Source organism: Silurus aristotelis, assembly GCF_946808225.1.
Source record: "Silurus aristotelis genome assembly, chromosome: 17".
In the NCBI taxonomy this organism is placed as follows: Eukaryota; Metazoa; Chordata; class Actinopteri; order Siluriformes; family Siluridae; genus Silurus; species Silurus aristotelis.
In genome coordinates this window covers 6,812,146-6,825,822 of record NC_139590.1, presented here as the reverse complement: position 1 = coordinate 6,825,822, position 13,677 = coordinate 6,812,146, and the positions used below count along the sequence as shown (strand labels likewise).

The 13,677-nt window shown below is 39.2% G+C and overlaps 1 protein-coding gene across 3 annotated transcripts in view; it reads left to right on the top strand.

The window, feature by feature from the left end:
- stat3 (signal transducer and activator of transcription 3 (acute-phase response factor)) overlaps positions 1–13,677 on the top strand; it is a 34,173-nt gene that overhangs the window by 18,160 nt on the left and 2,336 nt on the right. The window contains exons 8-23 of one of the 3 annotated variants that reach the window (XM_083567340.1): positions 958–1,116; positions 1,254–1,346; positions 1,453–1,512; positions 1,602–1,631; positions 1,864–1,957; positions 2,556–2,603; positions 2,704–2,787; positions 4,129–4,227; positions 4,327–4,462; positions 4,762–4,814; positions 4,904–4,998; positions 5,560–5,699; positions 5,808–6,026; positions 8,813–8,855; positions 10,118–10,177; positions 13,011–13,114. In XM_083567340.1, the coding sequence (XP_083423466.1) occupies positions 958–1,116; positions 1,254–1,346; positions 1,453–1,512; positions 1,602–1,631; positions 1,864–1,957; positions 2,556–2,603; positions 2,704–2,787; positions 4,129–4,227; positions 4,327–4,462; positions 4,762–4,814; positions 4,904–4,998; positions 5,560–5,699; positions 5,808–6,026; positions 8,813–8,855; positions 10,118–10,177; positions 13,011–13,114 (1,517 nt within the window). Of the gene's footprint in view, positions 1–957; positions 1,117–1,253; positions 1,347–1,452; positions 1,513–1,601; positions 1,632–1,863; positions 1,958–2,555; positions 2,604–2,703; positions 2,788–4,128; positions 4,228–4,326; positions 4,463–4,761; positions 4,815–4,903; positions 4,999–5,559; positions 5,700–5,807; positions 6,027–8,812; positions 8,941–8,976; positions 9,453–10,117; positions 10,178–13,010; positions 13,115–13,677 lie in introns of those variants that run through there. The other 2 variants (XR_014537672.1, XM_083567341.1) reach the window with 2 other exon arrangements.

Sequence of the window (13,677 nt, the reverse complement as noted above, 5' to 3'; positions counted from 1 at the left end):
AATTACGAGCAGAACAAGAGATTCGGAATCCCCCCCCCCCCCCCCCATCTGTTAGCCTTAAGGATAAATCTTTTGTAACATTTTTTTTAAGCTGGTTGAGTCCTGATTTCTGATTCTTTTTTAAATCCATAGAGTACCCTGCTCTCATTCGCCCGTAATGGCGGCCAAAAGCAGCACAACTCTTGCCACTGCGAAGCACATCCAGAAGTTCACTCTCTTCTTGAAGAGTCGTTGTGTTCCTTATCTGCCGCTTAGTTTTGTTACCAGACGCTGTTTATGGTGCATTTTTTACTCTACAGTACAGATACTGTATAAATTCACGACAGTAAAGGTTCCGCTAAACAACACGTCATATCCGCAATAGTCCGAACCATGTTCCATATGAGAACCCGCGATATTGCCGATGCGCGAGGTCCGATCCGGGATATACCGAGGGATTACTGTGTAACATTTGCGTATTAAAATTGATTAGACTGAGATGCCTGTGAATGAGCTGTTGGAGATACAGTTGATGTAAAAACAGACACTAGAGATACAGTAATATACAACTCGTTGGGAAGGTGGTAGTTTAGTGGTTAAGGCATTGGGTTGTGGATCTGTAGGTTGTCAGTTCCCATTCCAGCCACACCGAAATTCCAGGGCTCGTGACCAAGGCCAAATGGAGTCAATTTAAATGTAAAATGATGCCCCTCATAGCCAGAACCATGATCCCTAGCTGCTTTTATAGAGACTTCATCTACACAGAAACACTTCTGGACCAATCACATTTCAGAATTTAGAACAAAGTACTAAAGTGATTCATTTGAAGCCTTTGTGGAAGCCTTTATGTGTGAGCTAGAGATTTATATCATGACCGTTTGCACAGGCTTATTGGTGACTCGCCTAAACTGCATCTCAAATCTCGTTTGACCGCAGCGGCGGTGGTGTTTTCTTTATTGCGCATTTTGTCTCTTTCAGGATTACATCACTGGCTGAGTCTCAGCTACAGATCAGGCAGCAGATAAAGAAACTGGAGGAGCTCCAGCAGAAAGTCTCATATAAAGGAGACCCCATCGTTCAGCACCGCCCTGCCCTGGAGGAGAAGATCGTCGATCTCTTCCGCAATCTCATGAAAAGGTGATACACACATATGCACACTGAAAATACTTCATAATAATCAGGAAGTCCGGTATAAATAGTTTCGTTATTATGCAACACAGCTTTAATCTCGTCAGCTTTTTGAGACCCCTTGTGGTGTGTTTGTGTCACTGCAGCGCGTTTGTGGTCGAGAGACAGCCGTGCATGCCGATGCACCCTGACCGACCTCTGGTCATAAAGACCGGTGTTCAGTTCACCAACAAAGTGCGGTAAGATTCCTTTAGAATCCCAAACGCACCCCGCTGATTGTTCAGAGGGAGAACATTTGCTGGGAAAAAGGAAATGAATCGTTATTTTTTTTCACCTCTCTCTAAGGTTGTTGGTGAAATTCCCTGAACTGAATTACCAGCTGAAAATCAAAGTTTGCATTGACAAGTGAGTACAATGCTTCTAGTGAAACTGAGAGAACATTACATTGCTCAATAACCGATGATTTATTTACTCATCGATTATTTTCACTTCAGGGAGTCTGGAGACATCGCAGCCATTCGAGGGTGAGTCAGTAGTTTTATTTTATTAGTTTATTCTGATCTAAAAAAATTATATTAGCCATATTTATCCAAATATTCATTATAGTTCTGTAGATTCCTTATCTGATAACATTGAGTATCAGATATAGAGAAAGAAAAGAGAAAGAGGTTTTTTTACTTGTCACATATACAATAAATTGTAAGGCATTTCTTCTCAGTACTTCATATTCACTAATACATTTTCTTTCATATCCAGTTCACGCAAATTCAACATCCTGGGCACGAACACCAAGGTCATGAACATGGAGGAGTCCAATAATGGCAGCCTGTCAGCTGAATTCAAGCACTTGGTGAGCACCCTAAATGCACCATGGAAACATTTTCGAAAAGAGCACTGCACCCTGCAATTGCGATCCAGTTTCAGGGTTTCCACGGAAACAAAAAGTCTGTAATTAAAAAAAAAACAAACAAACAAACCCCCCCCGCAAATTCGCTGTTCTAGATCTGAAATAATTTTAAACGGGTGTTCATTTTCCGATGTTTGTGCCTCTAACGCTTATTGAAATGCACCCGCTGCACTTTAGCATGTTTTTGTTAGTTAGTTTCCGTGGTGTTTGCGTTCTTTCTTTCGCTTGTCCAAATATAATTCTCTGTATTACGACTACAAATGAGTCCAACATGCAACAGCCAATCAGCTTTCTGCTTTTGACGCGACTCTCTCGGATTGTACCACAGACGTAACACATTTTATTTTTCAGCTATGGGGAAGTGTAAGTTTAGCGAAACGTGGCTTGATTAAAAATGTATTTAGGGCTGTTTAAGGTCAGTTGCTAATAACGTACGTGTGTGTGTTTTTATTGTCGTGATTTTGGTCTTAAATTTAAAAAATGTATGTTTTTTAAAAGGTCTTGTAGGTTTCATTACTTGTCGTTGTTTTTTGTCCCCCAGACTCTGCGAGAACAGAGGTGTGGCAATGGTGGCCGCACCAACAGCGATGTAAGTGGCTACTCTGTGACGCGAAGTTGCTACGTCAGGGTGTGTGAATAACCAAAACTCAACAGAACAAGTGCTTATGAATTTGTCCTCTGACCCACAGGCCTCTCTGATTGTCACTGAGGAACTTCATCTCATCACTTTTGAGACCGAGGTCTACCACCAGGGCCTTAAAATCGACCTTGAGGTCAGAGAAACGCAGATTTACCCAAAATGGAATGTTTTAATATACTCTGGATGAGAAAAAAATGAGAAATTGGGACAGATGTTTGGATCAGGGCCATCTCATAAATGCATATCAATGTCCAGCCAGAAATAAAGTCAGATGATTAATCATGTAATTAAGTTAAAGCTGATTAAGTAACTGGTTATCAAGTTCTTTTGATGGCTCCTGATGATCCGTTCAGTCCTAATGGTTGTCGCTATGGTGCCCACCGTCAGGACGTCAGTGATGTAGAGCATGAACATTAACATGCAGCACAAATCCTTTAAAAGACTTGGCAGCAGAAGCTTTTTAGCTCAGATACGAGGACGACATAGATATTGGATCAGTATTAGGTTACGACCTGTACTAGCCAGTAGTTCAGCTATATGTAACCCCCATGTACACCGACTAGGCATACCATTAAAACATTATGACTGGTGAAGTGCATCACACTGATGATCTCTTCATCACGGCACCTGTTAGCGGGTGAGATATTTCAGGCACCAAGTGAACATCATTTCCTCAAAGTTGACGTGTTAGAAGCAGGAAAAATGGGCAAGTGTAAGGATTTGAGTGAGTTTGACCCAAAAATAAAAGTGGTCTAAGGAAGGAACAGTGGTGAACCGGCGACAGGGTCATGAGCGACCGAGACTCATTGATGCACGTGGGGAGCGAAGGCTGGTCCGTGTGGTCCGATCCAACAGACGAGCTTCTGTAGCTGAAATCGCTGAAGAAGTTAATGCTGTTGATGCTCCAAGGTCAGCAATGTTTTGGCAGCCTAAGGGGACCAACACAATAATAGACAGGTGGTCATAATGTTATACCTGGTCATTTTATATGTGAGGGGTCTGGAAAAATAATAGTCAATTGTCACTGGCTAGAATCATCAAAGTTTTCTCATATGCATCTCAACATAAGAAGCCATAAAAGGAGCCATTAAATTACTGAGCAACTCTAGAGCTTTAAGGATACATTTGGACTGTAATTAATATCAACGGGGTGCATTTATTCACTGCACACCTTAACAATGATGGAACTGTAATGAATGGACTTTCGGTGCCACCCAGATGAGGATGGGTTCCCTTCTGAGACTGGTTCCTCTTCAGGTTTTTTCTTCATGCCATCACAGGGGAGTTTGTCTTTGCCACAATCGCCACTGGCTCGATCATTAGGGGACAAGCCTACAATTATACGGATCAAACATATACATTCTTTTATAACCACTGTTAGACGATGTATATTCTTAAAAGTACCATACAAGAAAAATGAATTGAAATGTAATATTACCCCTTTGTTTATTTTTTCCCCTTTTATTTTCTACAGACACACTCTCTTCCTGTTGTCGTTATTTCTAATATCTGCCAGATGCCCAACGCCTGGGCGTCCATTCTGTGGTACAACATGCTGACTAACCATCCCAAGGTAAGTAAAAAAAAACAAGACTGCCCTCTATGTTCAGCTTATCTTGGTCAGGGAAGAACCAATTTAATATGCTGTCTAAAACTTTCTTTCTTCTTTCAGAATGTAAATTTCTTCACCAAACCTCCTGTGGGAACATGGGATCAGGTGGCCGAAGTTCTTAGCTGGCAGTTTTCTTCCACAACTAAGAGAGGCCTGACTATTGAGCAACTCACCACACTGGCTGAGAAACTGCTTGGTATGATAAAGCTGTGTTTGGGTCTAAGACAAGGCTGTTACAATTTAGCAAAGCCTTTAATATTATACTTCAAAGGGGTTTTTTCTTTAAATTTTTTTTTCCTCCATAATATTTTGTACAAATTTTACATTCGGTCTATTAAACAGGTTTACAATGTCTTTATTTATGTTTATATATATATATATATATATATATATATATATATATATATATATATATATATATATATATATATATATATATATATATATATATATATATATATAATTTACACACTGATCTTTTCTGCTTGCCTTTAGGTCCTTGTGTGAACTACTCAGGTTGCCAGATCACTTGGGCCAAGTTTTGCAAAGTATGTTTCAGTTATGTGAATCTTGTTCAGTTTGAAATCTTTGCAGGCTTCACTGGTTTACCTTTGCTATATATGTGTGTGTTTTACAGGAAAACATGGCTGGTAAAGGGTTCTCATTTTGGGTTTGGTTGGATAACATCATTGACCTGGTAAAGAAGTACATTTTGGCTCTGTGGAACGAAGGGTGAGTACTTTCACTGTCTTGATGCTTCAGATCTTTGCTGTACACTAACTTTAATCTCGCTCACTGTAATTTCGCTGCACCCCCAACGAACACTTCCCCGTCCTCTGATCTCACTGTCCTCTTTAGAGATATCGATAGCTAGTTTGGACTGTAATTGCTGTTACTGGATTTAAAAAGCAAAAACTCTATGTAAAATAGTACTGAACTTTTATTAAAAAAAAAAATTATTACAGCATTATGAAAATGTGCAAAATTAAATAAATATTAAAAGATTAATTATGTTGATAATATCGAAGAAAGTAAGACGTGCGTTGAAACTGAACCAAATAACTCCAAATGATTAAAAACATTTGCAACCAAAATTAATTTAAAAAGACACGGCATGTGGCGTCAGTGATTTGACTCTAGAGGCCGCTCTCGTACTGTATAACGCAACCCGGAAAAACTATCATTATGGATTTTTGCCAGTAGTTCCAGCAAACAACTATCGATGCGATTAATCTATACATACTACACTCAATTCATTTTGTGTGTGTTTGTACATGTTTTTTTGTGTAACAGTTATATCATGGGCTTCATCAGTAAGGAGAGGGAGAGGGCCATCTTGAGCCCAAAGCCTCCAGGCACGTTTCTTCTGCGTTTTAGTGAGAGCAGTAAGGAAGGAGGCATCACATTCACCTGGGTGGAGAAAGACATCAGCGGTGAGTCAGTGTGTGCGACGCTGTGTGAAACCACCGTTGTAGTGGTCTTTTATGCATAGCTGCAGCTTTCAGAATTTTACACTCTTGGGGTGTGTGTGTGTGTTTTAGGTAAGACACAGATCCAGTCAGTGGAGCCGTACACTAAACAGCAGCTGAACAGCATGTCCTTTGCCGAAATCATCATGGGCTATAAGATCATGGACGCCACAAACATCCTGGTGTCTCCACTCGTCTACCTGTTCCCTGACATCCCGAAAGAGGAGGCTTTCGGGAAGTACTGCAGGCCAGAAGCCCAGCCAGATGTAGACATCCAGGATTTAACCGGATGTAAGAGCTCTTACTTTCTGTCTGCATCAGACAACATGCACGCTTGCGCGCACACACACACACACACACACACACACACACACACACAGCTGGAGTTTATTTTTATGAGGGTATTTCATAAGACACCTGTACAGCGCTTTATAAATTAATATTATACATAAATTAATTTGTATATGATCGAGTGAAATAAGTATTTGATCCCCTACCGACCAGCAAGAATCCTTACTCCAGTACACCCAAATTAGTCCTGTCCCTTTCGAAAAGAACTCCTAATATCAACTCATTGTGTGTATAAAAGACACCAGTCACCGAATCAAAGGAGGCCAGGGACAAGATTGTAGACTTGCACAAGGCTGGAATGACCTACAAGAATGCTACAAAAATCCCTCCTCATAGGGTGAGGATGATTCTGAGAAAGGTGAGGGATCAGCCCAGAATTACACAAGAGGAGCTGGTTAATGATCTCCAGGGAGATGTGACCAGTCACCAAGAAAACCACTGGTAACACACCAAGGTCCTTCTGCTCAAGACTGCACATGAACAGGCTGAAGTCTGAAGTTTGCCATTGAACACCTAAATGATTCAGAGAAGGCTTGGGAGAACATGATGTGGTCAGATGAGACCAAAATTGAGCTTTCTCTCATCAACTCGCCGTGTTTGGAGGCAGAGAATTGCTGAATATGACACCGAGAACACCATCCCCACTGTCAAACATGGAGGAGGAAACATTCTGCTTTGAGGTTGTTTCTCTGCTAAGTGTACAGGAAGACCTCACCTCATGAATGGGGCCATGCACTGTAGAATCTTGGCTGAGAAGCTTCAGGCCTCAGCCAGAACACTGACTATGGGTGGTGGAGGGGTCTTCCAGCATGACAATGACCAAAAAACACATGGCCAAGGCAACAATCTGATGGTCTTGTAGCCCATTCCAGCTTAAAATCTTGTCTCTAAAGTCCTTTGACATCTCTTTGGTCTTTCCCATGGTGGTGAAGAGGTTTGAAAGAAGAGGTTGATTCTGTGACTGGTGTCTTTATGCACATAAAGTTGATATTAAGAGTTGATTTGTAAAGGTACAGGACTATTTTGGGTCTGTGGGAGTCAGACGTCTTGCTAATTTGGTACAGTATTAAATCCTTATTTTACTCGATCAAATACAAATTAATTTATGACCTTTCCTAAATGTTTTTTTAATATAGAATTTTTTTATATATGGTGACTTTCTCAAAATAAACCTACCATAAATATTCTAGACTGTTAATTTCTTTAAGGGGTTAAACTCACAAAATCAGCAGGGGAACAAATCATTATTGCCCCCACTGTACATTAAAGGTCCATAAATATTCTCTAATAATCTGTACACACATTTCACGGTTCGGTACGTACCTCCGTTTTTAATCAGGGTTTGGTTCAATTTCGGTACGGTTACGGGGAAGAAATGCAAAACATAAAAGTGTCATACATTTTTTTCTTTTTTTTAATTAATTAACGTCATTTATTATTATTATTAATAACATTTCTAAATGTCAACATTTTTTAAAATGATTTTAAATAAAATGCCTGCTTGGTTTGAAAAAAAAATTTAATTAAAGGATTGAAAGAATACACTTCTATTATTATGATTGAATTTAGTAATAGATGTTTTATCATTAACATTTCTGGACAATCAACATTTTCTAAAACGATGCCTGCTTGAGTTTAATGAAGAAGAAAATAGAACAAAAAGAATACACTTTTATTATAATGATTAAATTGAGTAATTGATAAGACCCACAATAAATAAATTAAATCATATTTCAAGTGGAAAAATGTAATTAGTTTGTATTTATTTAACCACATTTAGTTGATAATGGTGTGTGTGTGTGTGTGTGTGTGCGCGTGTGCGCGTGTGCGCGGCGCGCGTGCGTGCGTGCGCGCGTGCGTTCTATTTAGTTCAGCATACTTAAACAAATGTCTGCATTTAGGAAACATGTAAGATATTTATCAATTTATTTATTTATAAATAAATTAATGAATTACTTTTATCTTTTATAAATTTATTCACATCCTCGATGTACGGAACATGCCATATAAACACTGTCTGAAAAAACGGCTAGGAATGTTTTGTTTTTTTTACAGTAAAACGAAATTAGTTTTGACCACACGGTCTTTTTTACTTTCCAGAGAAAATAAAATGTGAAGTGAAAGTATTTATAGAGAAAAAAAGAAAACCTGATTTATGCGCTCGCAGTACCAAGAGTGCAGTTGAAACTGTTCGGTGGGAAAGACATCGATTTTATTTATTAAACCTTGTGTTTTAGTGGCTGGAAACAACCTGTGTTATTATAATGAGGAATTTTATTTTTTAAAGAAATATTTAAACCCTTGTACAAAATATCAGGAACATTTGGTTTGGTCTGAATAATTTTTCTTTTTCTTAAAACAGTGGAAAATTCCGTTTTTGTGAAAAAAAAAAAAAGATACAATGTTTACAGACAAACCCCTATTGACGCTCTAGTGTTTTCTTGAGAATATCAATCCAGACTTGACAGAAATTTAGCATCAACAGGAACATTTGTGTGTGTGTGTGTGTGTGTGTGTGTGTGTGTGTGTGTGTGTGTGTGTGTGTCTCTGTCTGTCTGTCTGTCTGTCTGTCTGTCTGTCTGTCTGTCTGTCTGTCTGTCTGTCTGTCTGTCTGTCTGTCTGTCTGTGTGTGTGTGTGTGTGTGTGTGTGTGTGTGTGTGTGAGAGAGAGAGAGGTGAGGGCTTGTTTCTTAACGTTTCTCATTTATATCCGTTTTATTTTTTTAGTCACTCAACCGTACCTGAAGACCAAGTTCATCTGCGTCACCCCGTAAGTGGCCATTACTCTTCACTGTGTGTGTGTGTGTGTGCGTGCTTGCGTGTGTGTGTGTGTGTGTGTGTGTGTGTGTGTGTGTGTGTGTGTTTGTGCACGCGTGTTCGGGTGGGTGGAGAGCATGTCTGGAATCTCCCATTCACCGTTTCACCCTTTCATACATTTCTCACCAAAACAGAAAGATGTTGTTTCCCAATTGAAGCCAGAAGATGTTTTCCACTTGCCACCTCACCACAACCTCCTCTCAGCCCTTAATGCATAAAGACAGCAGAGAGGAGCGAAATAAATATCGGATAGACAAATTAACTTTTAATATGTCGCACAAGTGCAGTGATTGTGTTTTATTATCCTTAGTAGTAGAAGCTTTTTGATGGGACAGGAATCGTGACACATGGCATTCTAAATCATTCAAACGAAGGCCAAAGGAGTAAATCGGTTTCTAAAACAATCTTTTCAGAAGTATAGCAACAGACAAAACCATATGTAACCGCTTGGGGGTTTTGATTTGTAGTGTGAAACGCAGCTGAAACTTTTCAAAAACATTTTCTAGCTATTAGACTAAAAAAAAGTAAAAAAACAAAAAAAAAAAAAAAACACGAGCAGTGCAACATAAATTTGACTAAATCATGTGACCAGACATAAATTTAAGTCATGTGACCAGACAGGGGCCAGACAATATAACTTGTGTATATTAAGGTACACTGGAGGATTAAAAGCAACATCTAACATCTGGATGGCACGTCCCAGTCAAAACCTCCTTGGGTCTCAAGTTGAACTGTAATGCAATGCACAATGGTTTTAAACCCGCTGGCCAACTTTGTATGTTTTTAAATGCATTTGTCGTCATGGTGATCGGTGCCATGAGCCGTGTCTCACATGGTCTCACGCTGTATGTAAAAGAGCCAGTTGGCACACCAGAACAGAATTATTTATTTATTTATTTTTAAACCTAACTGGTTAAGTTTTCTTTTTTTCACCTCGATCGTTAACTGTAATAGGGAAAAAATGTTTAGCATTAGTACTGAACAATATGAGCGGTCTAGGGCAACATACTGTATCGAGAATATACAGAATATAAATGTTGATGCTACTCGAAATGGATGGACCTTGTCAGACATTCCTAATGAAAAATCTGTGTGAGGTGTGTGAGGCAACATGTTGCGCGTGTTTGGGTGTACACTTATGTTTGCGTGGCTGTACGTGGTGTGGTGTGTGCCTGTGTGTGCGCGCGCAGGCTGTAAACTGACCTCTTTCCGTAGGTGTCCTTCCATCTTCATGGACCTTCCGGACAGCGAACTGCTGGCTAACGGCTTCCCTGGGTAGGCACTAGGGAGCTGGGGTGTGTGTGTGTGTGTGTGTGTGTGCATAACGTTAACATCATTGATAAAAACACTCCCATAGCATGTGTTAACACAGAAATTCGGTGCGTTTAACTATATGCAAAAGTTTCGTTTTGACCTGTGTAAAAGGAACTTCCTGTCTATGCCAACACTTTCACCTCATCAGTGCTCTAAAACTGCAATGCAAGAGCTAAAATCACAAGAATACAGAGGTGTGTGTGTGGATTTGGATTTGGATTTGGGCAGGACCTGGTAACAGGGTCTTATTTATACTGTGCTCCAAATACTTAAAGGAAATTGAGACTTAAAGGACTTATGCTAAGTAACCTAAGCTATAAAGTAGTTGGTCTTTATAAGAGGTCGGCTGATTTTTTACTGATCGCAAGGTTGGATCTTCAACCGATAGTTTTTAAAACGATTACTGGATAATAAAAAAAAACAAACACTTCATGTAAAACAGGACTTTATAACAAAGATGTTTAAAAAGTACTGAATCATGTAAATGTGCTAAATGTAATTAATACGAATAATAACTATAATTATATCATTAATAAATTTTAATGAATAAATATAATATAGAGCTCTCCGTGCAGTCTTGCGCGTAAAAACAAACAGAACGTGGCGTCAGTAATTCGCCTCTAGAGGCCGCTATCATAAAGACTGTGGATCTTCTCAGCCACTCTAGCGACAGGTGCTCCCCGGAAAAACTATCAGTATGGATTATATGTGGGTATATTTGATCCCAAAGGGGTTGAGGTCAGAGCTTTGTAGCTGGAGATCTTTTGAATCAAGGAAGCTCATGGAAAGCGTATCTTTATGGAGTTGGCTTTGTGCAGATGAGCCTTATCCTGGAACAGGTTTGGGCCTCTTAGTTCAAGTGAATGGAAAATGGAATTCTTTTGCCTCCAAAGACCTGATATACAATTCCAGCTTTTCTTGGGAACAGCTTGGGGAAGAATAACATATGGCTGGAAAAGTCAGGTTTCCTAATTCTTTTGTCACAATAGTGTGTAGTGTGTGTTAAAATAATGCTAAAATATATTTAGCATCCTAAACCTTTTTTTATATCCGTGTGATTTGGAGCACAGTATAATAACAAAATTCTGCATTGAAAAGCATTTGTAATAAAAAAAAAAAAAGTATAGTACTTTAAGATTGCAAAGCTCACCGTCTGCTCTTTTTAATTTTTTTATTCTTTCTCTCTATGCATTGCTGGGTGTGTTTTGGTTTCGATTTCATTAACCGTATGACTAACTCTCAGCAGGGTCACTCTTCCAGGAAATGAAGACCTGACTAATTCTTATCTTTCATTCTGACCTTTTAACTCATTTTTTTCATTTGTTGACCATCGAGGCCCACTGAGGTTCTGTTATTATATTTACTCTTTCTGAATGTCTGTGTGTGAGACTTTGGGCAGTAAAGGTAAAGGAGGCTCATTCAGTAAAATCAGTAGATGGATGGGTGTTAACTCTTTCGCTCCTTTCGTTATATCTGTGCTGTTGTAGAAGGGCTTTCCCTCTCCGTAGTACGGTGGCCGAGAAGTGCAAAACACCAACAAATTAACAAATGCAAAACACATTAACAAATCCAAAAACAAAATAACAATCTGAAAACAAAATAATAAATGCAAAACATATTAACAAATCTGAAAAAAAAACAAAATAACAATTGCAAAAACTAAATAACAAATTCTAAAACAAAATAACAAATCCGAAAGCACAACGACAATTCAGACAAACCGGAAGAGGTAGGTATAGTTTGTGAATGAAACACTTACCGATCATTGGATGAGACACCTGTCATTCGAGATATACAGGAAGTAACAACAGTAGCAACAGTTTCTCTTTGCGTGCCAATGTTTTGTTATTTTCTTATATTTAAAGGTGCAATAATCTAAATAAAAAATAGTTTAAAGTAAACTGAAAACTTTACACAAGTACAGGAAACAAAGTTATAAGATTTCATACTTCCTGTATATCTTGAATGACAGGTGTCTCGTCCAATGATCTTTAAGTTTCCATTCACAAACTATACCTACCTCTTCCGGTTTGTCTGAATTGTCGTGTTTTTGGATTTGACGGAGATTACAATTTGCACTTCAGGCATATTTCGTCTGGCAAATCCTTTCAACATAACGCACATCACCACGTGTTCATTCCTGTTTATCCGATGTGGCTTTTTTCTTCTAACGCCGATCTCTGATTGACATTGTAATACAAATGTAGCTTCCTAATCCCCCTTTCACAAACCCGTGTTCTGTTCATGTCAGATATAATAACAGTCATGAAGCGAACACATTGTCGTGGTGACAAAGGACACAGTGTCCAGACCAGCATTATTATTATTTTTTTTTTTTTTGGTGCATGCAGTGAATGCATTTACTTTTTTTTTTTTCTGACAAAAGAACCAGCCATAGAAAGGACCACTTTTAAAAGTAGCTTCATTCAGACTCGACGCTCCGTATGTGGAAAAGTTTTGCACAAAAGTCAAATTTTTTCTTGGGCTTTTATTGACTCAGCCTCCTGTACCAAACTTCTGACTAACCTTCATTTCCTTATAATTTTTTTCCCCTCTTCTCCCCCTAACTAGTGTGTTTAACTGGAAATGTGTTGCAGGCATTCTGTACATGACCGTGATGCACTATACGTGGGGTTTAGGGAAAAGAAGATGCTTCTTATGAGACGTGTGTGTGTGTGTGTGTGTTTGTGTGTGTGTGCTGTTGCAGCTGCATATATATGTACTGTATACAGTTCACTGAACCTCTGCTCTTTTTTTTCTTATCAGTGTGTGTGTGTGTGTTTTTTGTATTCAGGACGAACTCGGGTAACACAAGCGACCTGTTCCCCATGTCTCCACGCACTCTCGACTCTCTGATGCAAAATCAAGCTGAGGCTGAGGCCAATCCGGGACCTCTCGGTATACCCACCTCCCCCCACCCCCCACCCCCTCCAAACACACACACACACACACACACACACACACACACACACACACACGCTCTCACACACTTAGGCTGATTGATATTAGACTGAATGTATAATAGTAAAAAAAATACGTCATCAAATTTCTGTTAGTGTTCCACTGATACCACAGCGATTCCATATGAACGCTCAAGACTTCATGAAAGTTGCAGCTTTAGCTTTGGTTATGACACTGGAGACTCCTTTTAAAAACATCATGTAAATTTGATTACTCTTAAAACTATTCATTTACACTTATAGCATTTGGCAGCCGCCCTTGGGCAATTGAGGGTTAAGGGCTTTGCTCAAAGGCCCAGCAGTTCCAGCTTGGTTGTGCTGGGAAATGAACCCATTACCTTCCGATCAGAAATCGAACATCATCTCCACTGAGCTACCACTTCCCAATGATCAGATCAGAGGTGTAGAGTAGCTGAAAATGTATACTTGACTAAAAGAAGATACTTCAAAACGTCGTCGACACTTCCAATATGACTTGAGTAAAAGTCGTTGATTTGATCA